Genomic DNA, 19,565 nt, shown 5'->3' on the forward strand with positions numbered 1-19,565 from the left:
TCTTATCGACGCTGCGATAAGAGCAACGCGGTTGGAATTTTTTATTTTTTTCCCTCGACGATAGCTACTAGGCGATCCAAGGTACGATCGGCCTGACGTGCGCCCCAATCACCAAAGCCGCTCAGCTTTCCTCGTTGACCGACTCCAACAACAACCACTCTAGGCGAAATAGGCCAGAACATTTCAAGATGAGGGCGAAACGGTAGGTAATCCGAGCATGCAAAAAAAAAGGTAACTTACTCACTGGCTAGACATTGCATGCTGAGAATACTATGAATTCGCAGGTCGAAGCAATATCGCAAGCTCATGAAGGAGTATTGCCGCGTGTGGAACTTTGTAAGCCTTTTCCGCGCAATTTCGATAATATGCACGCACGGCATATCCAGTGAGGGCTCTAACCGGGTGCTGTGGGAATGTGCAGAGAGAACCATACCAGGTGTTGGTGGACGCCGACATCGTCAAAGATGCCAGCCGCTTCAAAATGGACCTCGTTCCAGCACTGGAGAGGACGTTGCACGGAAAGGTCAAGCCTAGTAAGCTCTACACAATTCTGCTCGCTCGATGTTGAAATTAGACGCTGGGCTCTCGCTAATCTTGACATTCATTTCCAGTGATCACACAATGCTCCATGTTCGTAAACAGTCTTAACACTTCATCAACTATCGATTCAAGACAAGGCGCCAAAGCTCCGATGGAAGGTTAACTAACAACTCACTGCAACAGGCGGCATCTCTATGCCCTACAAGGAACGGAGCCTTCAATAAAGGGAGTAATCGACTACGCAAAGGAAACGTTTGAACGACGACGATGCGGTCATCACCCGGACGAAACGGACGCACTGTCAACGTTGGAGTGCATGTCTTCATTCATCACCGACTCGGGCAAGAGCGCACGCAACCGATACGTAGTGGCTAGCCAGGACGACAATGTGCGGAGGTATATGAGGGGTATCAAGGGCGTGCCGTTGATATACATCTCGAGGAGCGTCATGATCTTAGAACCCATGGCAGACTCAAGTGCAGCCGTCGTGGCCAAGGAGGAGCGAGCCAAGTTCAGGTCAGGGATCCAATCTCTAGCCTCTACTGGGTCCAAGAGAAAACGGGGTGATGACGACGATGGCGTCGGTGGTGACCACAGCGACAGTGACGATGATGAATCAGAAGGAGACGAGGAGGATGAGGACGAAGATGGCAGAAATGGGACAGCCGACGGCACATCCCCGGCAAAGAAGAAAAAGAAAAGTTATGGACCCAAGGGGCCCAACCCCTTGGCGGCTAAGAAAAAGAAGAAGAAACCCCAACAAGAGAGCGGCACAAAGCCCAAGGAGGCTGGCGCAAAGGCATCATCAGAGCAGCCAGCCAAGAAAAAGCGGAAGCGAAGACCCAAAAAACCGACTGCGGACCCGGCTGCTGCTCCTGGGACATCTACTAGCGCCCAGGGGTCGACAGAAGCGGTATCAACAGAGGATTAGACTGAATATGGCGGAAGCTTTGACATGAACTAGAAGTTATTCGTCTGCTACGGTCAAAAAAAAAAAAAAAAAAAAAAAAAAAAAAGGCCCCCTGGACATTTTACTCTGGTGTTTTGCTATTATGCCGAAGCTCTCGCCCTTAAAATTGTGCATAAACTTACAGAAGCCATCCCCGGATTGATCTGATGCAACACGACACAGGAACGTCTGATCCCCCTGGGTCGCAGGAACCAAAAAGACTGCTGATGGCGGTACTAATAAGGAAGATCGCCAAGCGATCCGCTCACGGCGGTAAAGCGAACTCTTGTCACAACCTAAAAAAGATAACTGAACGCGGCGAGCTCCAGTTTGGGGTGAAGTTCACGGCTGGTGCATTTTATGTCAGGGAGAAGATGAGGTGAAGCGATTTAAAAATCTCTGCACCAAACCCGTAACCTTGATGCGCTTGTCAAAAGAAGGACACGGACGGTGCCAATCACTGGAATGGACGGACTTTGGCTTCGGTTCGCTGTATCCGACGCAACGAAGGTGCACTAGCAGCTAAAATAGTCGAGACGATGTATGAAGGGACCTCTTAGGAGACAGATCTAGGTTGGACGGTCTGAAGGTTCTTTTTGAACACCTCTTCTCATAAAACCTAGGCTATGCGTTTGCTTGTGCAACGGGTAATGGGATGGGTGGTCTGGACCCCTATACCAAGTAGGAAGAAAACAAAAATCAACACTTGCAAGGAATCAACTACCTACCTAGGTATCTTACTACGTACCTACCCAGAAACCGTTTCTAGGCCTAGATTTCCATCTAGTCAGGAAAATACGGGGGTTTTCCATCATCATCTCATGTTTAGGCGTCTGAGGTAATTACCCGATGCGAGAACTCAAGTCGGAAAATCGACCAAGGCCTATTTTGGGTTTTCTTTGTTTTTTTTTTTCTTTCTTTTTGTTGACCCATCAAGCCCATGCATGTCATAGGGTAATATGTACAAGACAAGCGCTGTATTTTGTTTTGTTTCGAATATCGGACGAAAAGATAGCTTACCCCGAGTTTATCAAAAAAAAAAAAAAAAAAAGGGGCGGGGGGATACATTCTAATCTTGTCAAACACTATGTAATAATCGACGTACAATGGCATTGAGGAGAAAAAAAAGTTAAGGTCAAAAAGAGATGGGGGGTCCGTTTGATGTGCAGAGCCGAGCGTCGATCTTCCCTGGCTCCTGAACTACAAGAGAGAGAGAGAGAGAGAGCCACCTTGGACCTGGACAAGTGAACTTGCATTGTTTGTGGATACCTGCCACGGCACGGTACTTTGTCATGATTTTTCCCAATGGAAAAAAAACCCCAACCGGGGAATTAGAGATTCGAAACACCGGAGGCGACAGGGCAGAGACCCGGGTTGGGAGCTTCATGATGGAGGGGTCCATCTTCCCTTGGTATCATCACAAGATAACACAAGGAAAAAAAAATTAAAAAATTAAGTGATTGATTATGTGTATCGCATCCAGCTGAACCTAGATAAGTCAGCTTTTGGTTCCGTTCCCACGGTAAAACACAGCCGCAAAACCTTTTTGTCTGTAGTAGATAGATTGTTCTGAGGGGTGTTTTGTTTTTGCTCTGGCATCGACGATCTATGGTCAAAGACATGGATGGCTCTCCTGGTCCCCCTCCCAAAAAAAACATTATCAATGCTTATGACAATGTCTTTATTCGATACCTACAGCATCATACTGTAGGTAGGTAGGTACCTGGTTGAGAGCTACCTACCTAGCCAGGCAGACAGGCATGCGGCGATTGTGCTTGTTTGATTCTTGATTACTTGACTTGCACCTACCTGCCGGTACCTAGCACCTTACCCCAGACCAAGGAAATTATGCGCGCCGCGCTTGGTTTGAGTTCAGGGGTTCCAAGAAGCGATCCGACCGACCAGGATCATAGCTGCATCACAATCACGGGCTGCTTTTGCTTTGCTCAGGAGAGAACCAAATCATGGAAAGAACTTTTTTATCAATTCTTGCTCAAGTTGCTGCCGATTTTATGTGGCACGGGGAATATCAAACAAAAAGAAACCTTTTGCCGATGGGGGAAAAGGAAAAACCCAAGGAAACAAACCACCCTCTGCCAATTGCACTCTTCACTTTCCACCGCTGTGATATCCTTAGTGCCAAAAAAGAAGAACATTCAATCCATGATACAATCCGTAACCATCCGCTCCAAAACGACCGCCATTTGGCAAAACGAGTGTACAAAAAAAAACAGTAGGTTGTAAACGAAGTGAAGGTCAAAAAAGGGCCGTAGTTACGACACAAAGAAAGAAAAAAAAAAAAGGGCAATCAAACCCCAGGTATAGAAGTGAAGGTAAAAAAGGACGCCAAATATATACACAGATTGTGGTGTATCCTCTGAAAATGGTTAGGGATATCTTAGATCCACATGGGCCTCGAAGGCTTCTCCTCGCCAAAGAATGCCGTGTACAGGTCTTGTACGTCAGAGAGGTAATCCTGTGGGCTGAACTTCTTGTAGCCTTGGCGCAGAATCTCATGCTCCTCTTGTTGGCTGACGAGGTGCGAATCCCTGGTGCTGTACTCCTCTGCAAGCTCCGATACTTGGGCCAGCTCGTGGCCAAACGGGTGCGCGGCCGCTGATGGCTCTCGCCTGTGCGAAACGGGCGCCATAGGAGGGCTTGACAGAGGCGTTGTCTGATTGGCTAGAGAAACTGGCGGCGGTGCCTTGGCGTACGAGGCTGACGTGTGAGAGGCCACACTGGTATTTGTTGAGGTCGAAGAAGAGCGCGAGAAGCTGAAGCTTGCCTTGGAGGTAAGAGACCTTGACGACTGCTCCGACATGCGCGAGTTTGACCTTTGCCGCGTCAGAGCCTCTTGCGAGTGCTTCTTGGTGTGAGAAGGCGCCCTTTGGGGAATCACTGGGGCGTCACCCGACGAGGGCCCAGCAATTGCTTGACCTGGGGCCGTGAAGTAGCAAGACAGATGGTTCGGCTCGAGCCCCGACTCTCCTGTTCTCTTCTTTGGGTGAGGAGAATCAGGACTAGTTGGGGGAGTGCTGGCAATGCTTGGTGCGCTGTCGGAATCGTCGTCGGATCTAGTCGTCGAAGAGCTCGGCGATGTGGCCTTGGGGTAGATGTCAGGAGCGTTGTAGGAGAGCATGTTTGTTGTTGACACCAGCTCGACGGGTGCTGAGATTTTGTTCCTGATCGAGTTGAGCGGCTTCGGTGTCTTACCCGACTTGCTGGTGGTGTTGCTACGGGAGACCAGACCTTCGGCCGCATCGCGGAGATCTAGGCTTTGCTTCACCCTGCGGGTGGTGAACGCTCTTGTGATGGACATGTTGTAAGTTTTTGTCTGTGGAGAGAACAAATTCGACCGATGTGATTTTAATCTTGGTTGGTAGTGGAAACCGGCGAATTTTTGTTGTCTAGTTGGGTCTAAGGAGGTGGGATTCTCGAAGGTTGGTTGATTGTTTTGATTTGTTGGTGGTTATTTTTAATCTTAGGGCGAGTTTTGATTTGTTGTTGGGTGCAATGAATGTCAAAGTCAAAGCCGCATGCAGATGCAGATGCAGTTAAAGTCTACCTAGTGCAGGCTCCCGCTGTGCGTGCGTGCGTGCGTCTCAAAGTGAAGTGCACAACCTGGAAGAGTTGACGGCCGCAACGATTCACATCTGTCTGTGTGTCACGCCGCCGGATAGCTCATATGATACTCGAAGCTCTTCGGGCGGGCCGGGTTGCGGTCTCAGTTTTGGCTCACAACACTGTCCGAGTGTCTGTCAACCGGTCCTGGTGGTGCGTCGTCGGGAGTAGTAGCGTGGTGATAGGTTGGCTTTTGGCGAATGCAGTTGAAAACGATCGCGACCTGCTTCTTCTGTGTACCAGAATCTAGGTATTTGATCTGCTGTTTGTGCGACGGGGACCATGAAGGTATATATCACACACTCAAGGTAGAATGAAACTGAATCAAAGACAAGAAGGGGGAAACGGTCGCCGGTCGATCTGGTCTTTGTAAAGGAATGACGTTCGTGGCAGAGCAGGAGTCACCCGAAAAGCAATCGCGAAGCTGAGAAACTTGGGGTGGGGAGTTGAGTCCAGGGCCTATTTGCGACAAAGCAGTTTCTTCTTTCCCCGTAGACAGTGTGGCTCTCGATCCGTGTTTCGTCTGTAGATGCGCGTGCTTCACTCTTCGCCTTTAAGGGTTTTTTTCTTTGTTTATATTTTGAATGAAATTTCTGGCTGGGGTTTAGGAAACTGCCTGGCTTCCAACCCTTTTTTTTATTTCGTTAGGAATGAATGAGAGCGGTTGCCGTGCCGAATTGCGACAATTTCCAATTTGGGCAAAAGTTATTTGTTGAAGAAAATAGAGGCTTCGAGCTTAATTTAATGGAGATAGATGTGTGTGGGAACACTGAAAAAGGAAACAAATGGGGAGAACAAAAATCTCAAACAGAAAGGAGCTGTTAAGAAGAGAATCCAAGATTTGTCTAGTGTCGTGAATCACCCGACTATGCCGGGAGGACGACAACAGTGAACAAAGGAACTAAAACTCAAAGAGAGATAGATGGTTAGGTTAACGACGGTTCGGATAGCATGGCGAGAGAGGGGAGCACACCATCTTCAAAAAGGTGATCATGGGCCCTGCCCTTGGGTCACTGTCTGTCTGTCTTGCTTGCTCGTCCACTCGATGCCACCTGCGGGGACCGGGGTGGATTGCTGGGCAACAATAAAAAAAAGACAAGGAGGCCCAGTTTGAGTGTCACCATCACATCGTGGGACCTACGGCGGAGGCAACGGACGCGAGAGCCAAGAGGGTCCGGTCCCATGTACAATCTGTTTATGCAAAGCCTTGCGCTGTTTGCGCGTACCGGTAACCTTCCCCTACAAAAACATCTACTCACCCACCCTGGCTAATCATGGGTCGAAGCACAGGCAAAAAAGAAAAAGCCACTGTTAACCCCTGCATATACCCATGTGTGGTGGAGTCCTTTGGGTCGAAAGTTAATCGATCATCTGGCTCCGATTGGCTGAGAAGCTCGCGGGTTTTTTAACGTCCCAACAGAGGGATAAGGGCGAGTGAAAGCTGTACCACGTAGCAGGAGAAAAAGAGCAAAAAAACCCTCATCTACCGCAAGACGTAACCATCATTTCCCTCAACTCGCCGTCGACAGCCCCCACATATTTTAGGTGAGGAAGTAAAAAAAAATTGAACCAACCAATCCTGAGGAGCATATTGTGCCCCAGTTGCCCAGTTTAGTCCATGCTTGTCCAGAATCCAGATGCTGTAGCCGCCCTGTCTGCGCCGCTGACAAGCCCGCCAGGCCCCCTTTTTTCTTCTCTGCCCTGCTGCAAGTGAGGCGATCATGCAAAAAATAGCAAGGAAAGTCAGCGCCACTGTGAAGCAAGATCGAGATACCATGCAAGTGTGCGTACTGTCGTGCTAGCACTTGGGAAGCTCCGTTGAAGAAACACACCGAGCAATAAGCTCCGTCTCGAACTGAATCGATGGGCAGAATTTCAAATCGAAAGAAGAAAAAAAAGAAAAGAAACAAAAAAGTAACCAGCACGTTTTGATTCATAAGACTAGGATCGGCCATCACCGTCGCGTAAAACTCGGTACCTGTTTTGGTCTCCTGTACCACCATACCCATAGAAAACTGTTTCAACCCTTTGACGTCTAGACGGCTTGAGGCTTGGTCTGGTGCCGCCTCTGCAAGCTCACAAGGATTTACAGACGATGCTGGCTGTGCCACCACGCCGCTCTTGGGGGTTTTTTCTTGGGCGATGGCCTAGGCTTTTCGCTGTACCTGAAAATAGCACCCACACACATTACGCACGCGCACACACGCCAAAGGGATGGTTGAAAAGTAAGAATTTGCCAGGGGCACTTCGCTAGTCCTTCATGGTGAAGAACTCGCCACTTTAGAATCAAGGCGATTCGGGAGGCGTTTACTCCGTGTTAGAAACTTGCCTTTTGGCGAGACAATGGGTTCTTTTCTTCTTACTTTTATCGATCAGGTTCCTGAAGAAGCAGAGAAACTTCTCCATCGAAAAAGTAATCTGAGGCTCCCTCTACGCAGGAACGTGACTTTTATTGGGATGAATGCATGCCCTCTTTTGTGCAGTAATTAATTAGCTTGAGCCCTTTTTTTTTCTCTCTCTCTGTCTTCCCCCACAATCCCTTGCCAGCTTCCCTGTCAGGTTCGAAACTACGTACGGTAGCACCAGACTGACAGCTGATTTTGATTGGATGTTTGTTTTACAGCTAAGATGTGCTTGGCTTTTGTGTGATGTTTCAGCTACGAACACTTCCATGACTTTAATACCAACATGGTTTTGGTCTAACTGATCGGTTCTTAGTGACCATGGAATATTTTACTTTTTCATTGGAGAAATGAAAGGCGACTGGTCTCCTGATCCTTCTAGACTAGATGCACAAAGAGAGACAAAAAGAACGCCATGCCCAGGTCATGCCGTCATTGAACCCAGCCTTGCGACCCTAATGATCTGCGACAGGTCGGTTGGCATTGCCCATCCAAGTGCCGCTTCTAGCGCATGACGATCTCGGGGGGATCGGACGGCGAGCAACTATCACAAAGTACGTCAATGCCGGACAACACGGGAATGCAGATCTTCCTCGTTGGTGAGGGTTGAGACTGTTTAAGGATCAGACGAAGCCTTTGTTTTTGTTTTCTCGTTTTGACACCGAGAGTCTCGTTCTTGACTCTGGGCTCTTGAATAAATTTCCGGTTGAGGGGTAGCTTTTTTTTTTTTTTTTCGTAAATACCAAGTAATTTTACCGACGGCTCGGGCTCAAGAGATCACTTGCGTCAGGTCTTGGGTGTCATTTTTTTTGCCCCCTTCCGCAGAGCCGTCATCTGATGGGAAGCAAACGACGTCGCTTCCGTTCTCGCCGAATGTCTTCGGAGGAGGAGGGACAAGATGAGAATATGCCGATCCTAACCCTGTGGTCGCCATTTTGTATTTTTGGGGGTCATTTGAGATCGCATTCGGCATTATTCGTCGGCCGAGCATTCCGTTTGTAAACAAATCTTGCGACTCGGCGAGCTGAAGATGCATCTTTGCTTCTATTATACATCTGGACCCTGCGAAAAGAAACGCCTTGGGAGAGACGAATGCGCATTGAAAACAAATATCAAAAAATCACGTTGCCTGATATCTGAAAAGAATAAAATCTACTGTAGGCGCATTTGTAACCTTACTGCAGTTGCACAGCCTGGCCCAGATTCTTGGTCGACGAGGATGTTCACACATCACCCAAGATGGCGTATGCGTCCTGTGTGTATCATATTCTCCGGGAGGCTTTGCATAGGAATACACTTGGGTGCTGAAATTGCTGTTAAGGTTTTAATGGAAAGGTGTATTGCCGAGAATTAAAACACTAACACCGCAATGAAACATTGCACGCGGGCAACCTTCATGTAACATGCACTGTCAAACAAGGAATGCAAAAAAGAACTCTGTAGATGTCGGAAGGCGGAGTCCCATTAGCCAGGTTGACACTTGAGGCCAGGCAATCCATGGCAACAGCCCAACCCATTCCTTAGCTAGGTGCCTTGGTTACCTATGCGTCATTCATAGACTCGTCACTATCTGAACCATCGCCATCCTCCTCGTCGTCGTCATCGTCATCGTCTTCCTCTGAATCACTCTCTTCGTCATCCCCAGCGTTATTGACACCAATTACTCTCTCCTTCACCTCGGAGCCCTTGTTGTCGGCTATTTTGCCGGCGAATGCACGGCGAATGGCCGGGTTGGTGCTCGTGTCCCACACGGTCACTGTTCCCTTGCTGCCCGCAACCGACAGGCGGAAGCCAACTTCGGCATCGGGAGCAAAACTTGTCGAGAACACCTTGCCAACATCAAGGTTACGCGACACGATCATCGACGGACCTGATTCCTGGATGTTCCAAAGTTTGACGGTCTTGTCCGTTGAGCCGGTGACCATGAATCCAGGAATAACAGGGTTGATGTCGAACGAGGATATCGACTCATCATGTGCCTGCAGAGTCCAGGTGGCCTTGCTGGCGGCCGGGTCTGAGGGCGCGTTCCGCACGTCGTAGTAGTGAATTATTCCGTTCTCTGTCGAGACGAAGAAGAAGTTGGGGTCGTGAGGATCCCACCTCACGTTCTCGACATCGCTCTCGACGCCCCAGCGAGGTACCTTGGCATCGGGGGCACGCATATCGGCGGCGACGATGGTCCGGTCATAGCTTCCGCTCAAAAGCACCGTTGATTCGACCGGGTGCCATGCCACCGAGCACACCTTGTCGGTGTGGTACTTGTACGACTTGGCACACTTGGTTGTATTCAGGTCCCAGAGCTTGACTGTCTTGTCTGCCGATGCAGAAGCGAGCAGGTTCCTGTGTTTCCGGTTGGCCGCCAGTGCTAGTACAGCGTCAACGTGAAACTCGTCGTTGACCTTCTTCGACTTCTTCTTCTTCTTCTTCCTGCCCGAGGCCTCATCTGCGTTGCTTCCTTGACCCAGAATCGCGTTCGGGTACATGCAGTCAATCGTGTCTAGATCCCAAATTTCGATATCAGGGTCCATTGTGCCGATGGCTACAAAGTTTGCCGCTGCATCCTTTGGAGTATCCTTCTTCTCCACGGCAATGTCTAACCACTCCACACACAGTGGTATCGCGGGGAGCATGATATCGTGATGGACATAGAGATTGTCGGCCGCATCCTCGTACACATAGACCTCCAGATGGGCGAGCTCATCTTCAACCTTGGCGGCGAGTAGGAGGTTATCGGTCGCCAAGATTTGAAGATCTTCCCTATCATCGTCATCCTCGCCCGTCTTTCCATCTTTGAGAGTGATGTAGGGGTCGTCCTCGTTGTTCTCGTAGTAGGCCAACGACTTTACGTTTCCAAAAATGCCCATTCCCTGTCCCGCAACTCCATTAGGGTCTTCATCATCGTCATCGTAGTGTTCTAAATCGTATTCCTTGAGATCGTCGTCGTTTATGTCGATTCTGCAGGCCAAGTCAGATATTTGTGTCCTGTTTTGGGGCATGAATGCGCCGTCCAAGAAAATACGTACTCTGTGGATCCTTTGGATTCCTTTGAAGATTTCTTATTCTTGGAGTCGCCAGCAGTCTTTGTCTCTTCCTCCTCACCAGCTTCATCCTGACCCTGAGCCTCATCAAGGTCGTCCTTGGCGTCATCCAGTTGCAGCTTCGCTAGCTGCGCGATGCGCTCAAATTCTTCTTCGTCAAAATCATACTTCTTGGGAAATGGCGCCGCAAAGCCTCGCGGCACCCAGCATGTGGTAGTTATCATGGTAGACATTTTGACTGGTATGTAATTTGGTTGGCAGCTTGTAATACTACTTACTGCGTTTTGCGCCTGACGCTACGAACCTGGGATCAAATTTGTTTATTTCCTGCTCCTCTGTCGAACTTTTCCCCTCACTGATGAACTTTTTTGTGGGCCTTATCTTATCAGCTGACAGGGGTAAGGGAAAGCAAGGTACATGGGAATACAGGTAAGCTTCCCTTTTCAGTCACAACAAAAGTCTCCCATGATTGTGGAATCTAATAAGTAGCATTCGGCTTCCTTTCTTGTCTTGTAACCCCAAGCGAAAACAATTACAGGCCGAGGGATTCCCGGGAGAGGAAGGCGCCAGGTGAAAGAGGAAAAGCAGGAACTTCAATCAATTATCCTCGATTGCCAGTAGAAATTAATTCAGCGACGTCCACCTCCGGCCCCTTCGAGATGTCTGATCGAGACAGTAACCCGAAAAGGCGACGCCTCGACTTTAATCCATTGCGCTCTGACGACCGCTACAGCTCCCTCCCGACTAGAGAAAGCGGTCGAAACTTCAAGGAACCGCCGCGTCGGTTTCAGTTCAACCGTGACAGGAGAAATGGCGATGGTACAGGCTCCGGCGTCACGACGCCTCGTGCCCGGGATGACGCTTCACCTCAGGCGGAAGTGCCCGAAGAGGATGAGACCGCGCTGGACCGCGACTGGTACGCAGGTGACGAGACTGGACACACATTTGGCGACGAGTACCACAACCCATTCGCGTCGTATGCCGATGACAGCCTGGCTGAAAAGGAACAGATTGAGAAGAAGACGGGTCGTTTCGACCGGATGAGCGCCAGGGCACAACAGAAGCAGAGGGATATTGATGCTTGGGAGACGAATCGTATGCTCACTTCAGGAGTTGCTCAGAGGCGGGATCTGGGGGCCGACTTTGAGGACGATGAAGAGGCCACCCGCATACATCTCCTCGTGCATGATTTAAAGCCTCCTTTTTTGGACGGCCGCACCGTCTTCACCAAGCAACTGGAGCCTGTTCCCGCAGTCAGGGATAATCAGAGCGACATGGCTGTGTTCAGTCGGAAGGGTAGCAGGGTTGTAAAGGAAAGGAGACAACAGAGAGAGCGCCAGAAGCAGGCGCAGGATGCAACCAACATGGCTGGCACCGCACTGGGAAACTTAATGGGCATCAAGGGAGAGGAAGATGGCGACAGTGCGCTTCCAGTACCAGATGAACAAAAACCTGCTGAAGTCAAGGCTGAAAAATCGGATAACAAGTTCAGCGAGCACATGAAGAAAAACGACGGGGCCAGCAATTTCAGTCAAACCAAATCACTCAGGGAACAGCGCGAATTTCTACCCGCTTTTGCGGTTCGAGAAGATCTGATGCGGGTGATTCGGGACAACCAGGTGATCATCGTAGTCGGCGAGACTGGTTCTGGCAAGACCACACAGCTCACTCAGTTTCTGTATGAGGATGGATACGGTCAACTCGGCATGATAGGCTGCACCCAGCCAAGGCGAGTTGCTGCAATGAGTGTAGCCAAGCGCGTAAGCGAAGAAATGGAGGTCAAACTTGGCGGGACGGTTGGTTATGCAATCCGTTTCGAGGATTGCACAAGCAAAGAGACTATCATCAAGTATATGACCGATGGTGTTCTACTGCGCGAGTCTCTCAACGAGCCAGACCTGGATCGATACTCATGTATCATCATGGACGAGGCACACGAACGTGCACTCAACACTGATGTTTTGATGGGCTTGTTCAAGAAAATATTGCAAAGGAGGCGAGACTTGAAGCTCATCGTAACATCTGCAACGATGAACGCAAAGCGCTTTTCAGACTTTTTCGGTGGCGCACCGGATTTCACCATCCCCGGAAGGACATTCCCCGTTGATGTCATGTTTTCTCGATCGCCCGTGGAGGATTATGTTGACCAGGCGGTCCAGCAAGTTCTCAATATCCATGTCTCCATGGGAACTGGTGATATTCTTGTGTTCATGACAGGACAGGAGGATATTGAGGTGACTTGCGAGCTGGTTCGAGAGCGTTTGGATGCGCTAAACGACCCTCCAAAGCTCAGCATCCTACCTATATACAGTCAGATGCCAGCTGATCTACAGGCCAAGATCTTTGACCGAGCACCGCCTGGTGTCCGCAAATGCATCGTTGCCACGAATATTGCAGAAACAAGTTTGACAGTTGACGGGATCATGTACGTGGTCGATGCGGGTTATTCGAAGCTCAAGGTTTACAACCCCAAAATGGGCATGGATACCCTTCAAATCACACCGATTTCCCAAGCAAACGCCTCTCAAAGATCCGGACGTGCTGGAAGAACAGGCCCAGGCAAAGCTTTTCGGCTGTTTACGGAGAAGGCATTCAAAGATGAGCTCTATATACAAACCATACCCGAGATTCAGCGCACAAATCTTAGCAACACCATCCTGCTCATCAAATCACTCGGTGTAAAAGATTTACTGGACTTCGACTTCATGGATCCGCCGCCTCAGGATACGATGACAACATCGCTTTTTGACCTTTGGGCACTCGGAGCTCTTGATAATCTTGGAGACATGACAGACCTCGGACGCAAAATGAACTTCTTTCCGATGGATCCCCCACTGGCAAAGTTAATAATCATGGCGGAAGAGTACGGCTGTACCGAGGAAATGATCACAATCGTGTCGATGCTTTCAGTGCCCAACGTCTTTTACCGGCCCAAGGAGCGACAAGAGGAGTCGGACGCGGCGCGAGAAAAGTTCTTTGTGCCAGAGTCGGACCACCTCACGTTCTTGCATGTATATTCGCAGTGGAAGGCAAACGGACACTCCGATGCGTGGTGTAGTCGCCACTTCCTACATTCCAAATCGCTCAGGAGAGCCAAGGAGGTGCGAGATCAACTCCTCGACATCATGAAGACCCAAAAGATGGACATTGTGAGCTGCGGAACAGACTGGGACGTGGTGCGCAGGTGCATCTGCTCTGGATACTACCACCAGGCTGCCAAGGTGAAGGGTATCGGCGAGTACATCAACTTGCGGACTAGCGTGACAGTCCAGCTTCACCCGACGAGTGCGCTTTACGGTCTCGGATTCCTGCCCGACTACGTCGTCTACCACGAGCTCATCCTTACCTCCAAGGAGTACATGTCAACTGTGACATCGGTGGATCCCATGTGGCTTGCTGACCTAGGTGGCGTTTTTTATTCGGTCAAGGAAAAGGGATACTCTGCACGGGACAAGCGTGTGGTGGAGACCGAGTTCAATCGCAAGATGGAGATTGAGGCACAAATGGCCGAGGACAAGCGTAGGGATGAGGAACAGAAAAGGGCGGATGCGGACAAGGCGAACGGCAAAGGCAAGTCAAGTGGTGATGGGGCCGGCAAGAAGTTTGTCACCAAGGGTTCTGTAAGGAAGCCTGTTATGAAGAAGCGTGGGCGTCCATAGCTAGACTTATTAAATACGGCTAATTCAATGGCGAATGGGCACGGTCGAAAAGGTCACGATGACAGGAACTTTTGCTAATCACGGGTTTCGCCGAATCGAAGTGTACTATTTCAGCAGGGACTTGCCTCATGAGGCTACTCGCATTTCATTCCCCCGCACTGGACGTGCCACAACCGTGCTTGCTTGCGCCTAGGATTTACAGATGAAGAGATATCGGACGACTTAACGATGCTTCGCTGCGTCGGCCTATGTCATGTTACAGGGAAAAACCACCTACCCTTGCTACCTTAGCAATGGCACACACGGCGTAATAAAAGTAGGTAGGCAAGGCATGTATGTACCCAACCAATTAACAAAGATTATCAAAACACAACACAGCACTAGCCCATCTAGAATTTCTTTCATAAGATGATCAGCACATTCAAGTTTTGCGAAAGACTATTACGGAATAGGGTCCGTGCTGGTGCTTAGGGTTGTTTGCTTTGATAGTAGCGTGGTAGGAGGGCATCGAAGCACATAAGCAATATTACGATGCGCCTTGGCGCCTCACGGGGCAGTGTAGTTGTGTGACTGGCAATGTACTTACCGGCACCCAAGGTACCCGGCCTGCCAGTGCCAATATATCTTTGAAAATTTCTGTTTTTAAAATTGCCAAGGAAGCAATTTTGACCTCGAATAGACAATCCAAAAGCTCCGGGGTAGAAAAAAAAATTGCGAAGCCCTTTGAATATTCATTTTGCTACTGTGTCTCGATCCAGTTTAAACTCCGCAGCCTGGGCGAACTGGACGATGGATGAATGCGGAAAGACAGCGCAGGAAGACGACTAACCACAGTGATCGACGCCAGACTGCACACGGCACTTGCGTCTCAGTATCACTACATCAGCCAAACAAAGACCAGATCGAACGGTTCCAGTCAATCCAGTTTCTTCCTGCCAAGACCCCCGAATTTCTAGATTCTTCAAGTTGACTGCACTGTATAAATACGCCCCCCAAAAAAAGAATTTGAGGTGAAAAGAAAGATAAATCAGGTGACGCAAAAAAAAAAAAAAAAAAAGCCACCCATCCCTTCTCATCGCATTATTTTCCGTCCAAGAATGGCACGACATGAGCCACCGTCCCCTCAAAACGCTTGCAGGTCGAATACAGGGGGTCGCCTTGGCTCCGAAATTGACAATTCGACACCACGACGACCCACTAAACCGGGTCACTCCCTTACGTGGGCCGCTCCAGACAAGGGGCACCACTCCAGCTCCGACCAAGCTGCAACGTCGACGGTCAACGATTCCATCCCGCAATCCTCTCCTCCTACTCCTCCAACAAGACAGCAGCAGCACAAACATGCGCCGTCCGCCTCCACCATGGCTGCTGAAACCGAGGTGCAGGAATACGACGATTTTGGACTACCGATAAGGAAATATGTGCCTCCCCCACCACCGCCACCACATCACGAGACCGACTCGCCCGGCGAAGGCGAGCAGGCCGCCGTCGACGGCGCTTCCTCCACCGCCTCCAAGAGGAAGTGGAGCTTGAGCGTGCGAAGGAGACAGTCGACCGCCAGCCAGACCGGCTCCAGATCCTCGAGCATCGCCTCGCAAAAACCCAGCAAGAACGACTTAGACTCGGGGAGCGAACAGAGTTTCAAAGATGCACCGTCAAACCCCGTCACCAGGATGCCCACCCGTGAGAGTCCTGGTGATGATGGTGCCAAGGACGAGCCTCTGACCCCCGTACCACCAAAAATCGTCACCGATACGACGACATCGAACGAAAAGGCCGTGGAGCCTCCCGAGAAAACACCGACACCGCGAGACCCTACTCCCTCATCCTCAAAAAAGGCGAACGAGGCGGCTGAGAAGAACAGGACAATGTCAGCAACCAAAAAGAGTGACCAGACTGAGCGAGTGCAGCTCACAGATGCCAAAGACAAGCCGCCGCCTGCCGCGGCTCCGACTCCGGCTCCGGCTGTGGGCCACAGCCGGGAGCTGAGTGTTGCCAGCGTCACAAGTAACACCACCGAGTCTGCCCAGGTGTCTGAGTTCTCCCACCAGGCCCTCACTACCAAGAAGGAAGAGGAGGAGGAAGACAAGGACGGCGGGTGGCAGACCATGCCGTCTTTTGCAGCTTACGATATTTACGACGATGACAACAGGCTGGTCGCCAAGGAGTTCAAGGAAGAAGATGACGACCAAACGTACGGTTACGGCGGGCTCGGTGGTGCAGGCAAGGGGTACACTAGGGTGCTAGTGGACGATGATGCCGATTCGGTCACGAGCATGGATGATAATACGCAATATCTATTTAGCAAAGCGCAGGGGACGAGCTTGACGGAGGAAGAGGAGGCGCGAGATGCGGTGTCGCAGATGCAAGCGACCAAAGACCTGCTTACTGAGGGCCAGCGTATAGCCTACGTCGGTATCACCCGGCTGGAGATATTTGGCATGGTCAAGGAGTTTGAGCAAATGGAACAGACCAAAAAGTCAAGGAAAGAGATACGGTTTGCGGCCGAGGCCATGAAAATGTGGGCACAAAAGATGATGATCCGGCTTTACGCCCACATGGAAGTCAGTGCCGAGGAGCAGGTCATGATAGAACAGCTGACAGACCATGGCGTCCGCACCGATGACCTGACGCCCGCGCTCATGACAAACGCCAGAGTCAAGAACCCCATGGCAGAAGACGCACAAGAACTGGAGGCGGAAAAGGGAGATACTCCCAGCTCTAGTTCGACACCATTGCCAAAATCCTCAGATACTGCCCGTGAAAGAGCTCTCAGCCCGTCTGGCTCAACTTTGGGTGCATCATCAGACGGATACAAAAAGCACGATAACAGTGATTCGGAAGATGACGAAGAGTGTGCTGCTCCTCCGCCGCCATATCGGGCTCATGCTATGGATGAGATGGACGACGTCCAGACGCCAAACCAGATGACCAAGTCTGCACAGATAGACATCGACCTGCGATGGACTGTTCTCTGTGACTTGTTCCTCGTCCTGATCGCCGACTCGGTCTACGATTCGAGGTCGAGGTGCCTGTTGGAAAGGGTAGGCAAGAGCCTGGAAATCACGTGGTTGGAGATCTGCAGGTTTGAGAAGAAGGTCACAGATGCACTCGAGATGCAACAGCAGGCGGAGAAAGAGAACTGGAACGAGGAAGAGCACATGGACTCGCGACGCAAGATGGCGCTCAAGCGAAGATACGTCATGATGGGACTGGCAACGGTCGGTGGCGGTCTCGTCATCGGTCTCTCGGCTGGTTTGTTGGCGCCCCTGATCGGCAGCGGACTGGTGGCTGGTTTCGCTGCGATAGGAGTAGGAGCGTCGTCGACCACGTTCCTGGCCGGCGCCAGTGGTACGGCCATCATCGCGTCCAGCGCTGCCGCATCGGGCAGTATCATCGGCGTGCGAGCAGCCAACCGCCGTACCGGATCCGTTCGCACCTTTGAGTATCGCCCACTACACAACAACAAGCGAGTAAACTTGATCATCACAGTGTCCGGCTGGATGACAGGCAAGGTTGATGACGTCCGATTGCCATTCAGTACGGTTGACCCTACCATGGGTGACATCTACTCGATTTTGTGGGAACCCGAGATGCTACGGAGTATGGGTGACACTATCAACATTTTGGCCACCGAGGTAAGATTTTTCTTTTTTTTCACTAGTTTATTCGTAGCTACCAAAGCTGGTGTCACAGCGCCGGTTAAAATAATACTGACATTCAGATATATAGGCCCTTACACAAGGATTGCAGCAGGTTTTGGCCAGTACCTTCTTAACCTCCTTGATGGCCGCGCTCACTCTACCGGTCGTTCTCACCAAGCTATCCTATCTAATCGACAACCCTTGGGCCGTCTCTCAAGACCGAGCCTGGGCCGCAGGTTTGATTCTTGCCGACTCACTGATCGACCGCAACCTCGGTACCCGCCCTGTCACACTGGTTGGGTACTCACTCGGTGCCCGCGTCATCTTCTCTTGCTTGCTCGAGCTGGCACGCAAGGGAGCTCTAGGCCTAGTGCAAAACGTCTATTTGTTTGGAGCTCCAGTTGTCGTCAAGCAAGACGAGTGGCTCCGTATCCGAACGGTGGTGTCTGGCCGCTTTGTCACAGGATACAGCAAAAGTGATTGGATCTTGGGCTACCTTTTCCGCCTGACCAGCGGTGGTATTCGACGGGTAGCTGGCTTGGCCCCCGTCGAGGGCATACCTGGAGTCGAGAACATGGATGTGTCTGAGTTTGTGCAGGGACACATGGACTACCGTGCAAAGATGCCACGGCTCCTGCGCGAGTGTGGTTGGCTCGTAGAGAGCGATGAGTTTACCGAAATTGAGGACCCCGATCCGGAGAACCACGCCGCACGCCAACGTGAGCTCATCAACGAGATTGAGGAAGCCAGAAAGGAGATGGAAAAGGAAAACAAGGCCAGCAAGGGCGGCTGGCTCTCATTTGGTCGTAAAAGGAAGGCTCTCAAGAGGAAAGACTGGGAGATCTACGAAGATCAAGGTGACAAGAACGCCAATGGAGGGACGACAAGCCCGTCTGGCAAGACTGAAGATAAAGAAGGCAACAACCATGGTGTCCTCTTCGATGTGGACGCCATCCGCGCTGAGCTGGCCAAGGAGGCCTCGCGCGGTGGTGATGGGGCTGAAGAGATATTGCAAGTGCGAGAGCTGCCATCCACGCTGCCGCCCATGAAACTAAGCACGGCAAACTTGGCCCCTAGCCCTGGTCTGGCTCCGACGTCAGCCATGTCAACATCTTCACATTTTCCCAAGTCACCCCGAGATAATCTGAGGTCGGCTCATAGCGCCGGGGCGACACCAACTTATCGGACATCTTATGAGTATAGGTTATCGGAAGAGCGATCGCCCTCCGCACTCAAGGCACCCGGGCATAATGGCTACCACGGAGCAAGCCCTAGTCATAAGACCTTTGATTACGGTGGCTTTGGCCGAGGTGACGACATGGACGGCGGTATTCAGATGACATTTGACACGTCCTTTGATGACACACCCCATAGGCACGAGGCTGCACCGCCTCCTTTGTACCCGACTTCGACTGCGGGTGTTACGACAGAGGCGCGGACGCTGAAGACAGAGACGCTCAGTGCAGGTTATTCAACAACCAGCCCCTCGATCACGACAAGTAGCACAGCGGCGCCGACAGGCGCAGGGCGACCGACTGTAGCAACATCACATTCAACTCCTGCGGTGCCGGCCTCGAACCCCTGGGCCAACTATGATGATGATGACCTAGAATTTGGGGAGGAGAAGGAGATATCCATGACTTTTGCATAATGGGTTTGTGGGCAGAGGGCGATGGATTACGCCAGTTACAAAAAGAAAAAAAGGAAAAAAA

At 50.8% G+C, this 19,565-nt stretch overlaps 5 protein-coding genes across 5 annotated transcripts; 3 read left to right on the plus strand and 2 right to left on the minus strand.

Annotated features, from left to right (window-relative positions):
* The first annotated feature begins 83 nt into the window (after positions 1–83).
* Positions 84–1,524, plus strand: PgNI_04658 (uncharacterized protein). The gene is made up of 5 exons (XM_031124702.1): positions 84–202; positions 285–336; positions 422–533; positions 612–630; positions 724–1,524. Exons 1-5 carry the CDS (start codon positions 189–191, stop codon positions 1,469–1,471), a joined length of 945 nt encoding a protein of 314 aa, XP_030985149.1. The 5' UTR covers positions 84–188; the 3' UTR covers positions 1,472–1,524.
* A 2,363-nt stretch (positions 1,525–3,887) lies between these two features.
* Positions 3,888–4,808, minus strand: PgNI_04659 (uncharacterized protein; the record flags this gene model as incomplete). The annotated part of the gene is made up of 1 exon (XM_031124703.1): positions 3,888–4,808. One exon carries the CDS (start codon positions 4,806–4,808, stop codon positions 3,888–3,890), a length of 921 nt encoding a protein of 306 aa, XP_030985150.1.
* Positions 4,809–9,042: 4,234 nt separating this feature from the next.
* PgNI_04660 (uncharacterized protein) lies at positions 9,043–10,846 on the minus strand. Its single transcript, XM_031124704.1, has 2 exons — positions 10,536–10,846; positions 9,043–10,467 (listed from the first exon to the last, which is right to left on the minus strand). The coding sequence occupies exons 1-2, from the start codon at positions 10,781–10,783 to the stop codon at positions 9,054–9,056; spliced, it is 1,662 nt and encodes a 553-aa protein (XP_030984086.1). The 5' UTR covers positions 10,784–10,846; the 3' UTR covers positions 9,043–9,053.
* A 363-nt stretch (positions 10,847–11,209) lies between these two features.
* PgNI_04661 (uncharacterized protein) lies at positions 11,210–14,209 on the plus strand (the record flags this gene model as incomplete). Its single annotated transcript, XM_031124705.1, has 1 exon — positions 11,210–14,209. The coding sequence occupies one exon, from the start codon at positions 11,210–11,212 to the stop codon at positions 14,207–14,209; it is 3,000 nt and encodes a 999-aa protein (XP_030984085.1).
* Positions 14,210–15,306: 1,097 nt separating this feature from the next.
* Positions 15,307–19,565, plus strand: PgNI_04662 (uncharacterized protein; the record flags this gene model as incomplete). Its single annotated transcript, XM_031124706.1, has 2 exons — positions 15,307–17,847; positions 17,942–19,565. 2 exons carry the CDS (start codon positions 15,307–15,309, stop codon positions 19,502–19,504), a joined length of 4,104 nt encoding a protein of 1,367 aa, XP_030984084.1. The 3' UTR covers positions 19,505–19,565.

This window comes from Pyricularia grisea (assembly GCF_004355905.1).
Source record: "Pyricularia grisea strain NI907 chromosome Unknown Pyricularia_grisea_NI907_Scaffold_2, whole genome shotgun sequence".
Classification (NCBI taxonomy): Eukaryota; Fungi; Ascomycota; class Sordariomycetes; order Magnaporthales; family Pyriculariaceae; genus Pyricularia; species Pyricularia grisea.

Bases quoted from the DNA above. Each gene is read 5' to 3' on its own strand.
- PgNI_04658 (XM_031124702.1), top strand. The intron at 337-421 runs GTAAGCCTTTTC...GGGAATGTGCAG, and splicing joins ATTGCCGCGTGTGGAACTTT to AGAGAACCATACCAGGTGTT.
- PgNI_04660 (XM_031124704.1), bottom strand. From the start codon at position 10,783: ATGTCTACCATGATAACTACCACATGCTGGGTGCCGCGAGGCTTTGCG. The intron at 10,468-10,535 runs GTACGTATTTTC...CTTGGCCTGCAG, and splicing joins GAATCCAAAGGATCCACAGA to AATCGACATAAACGACGACG.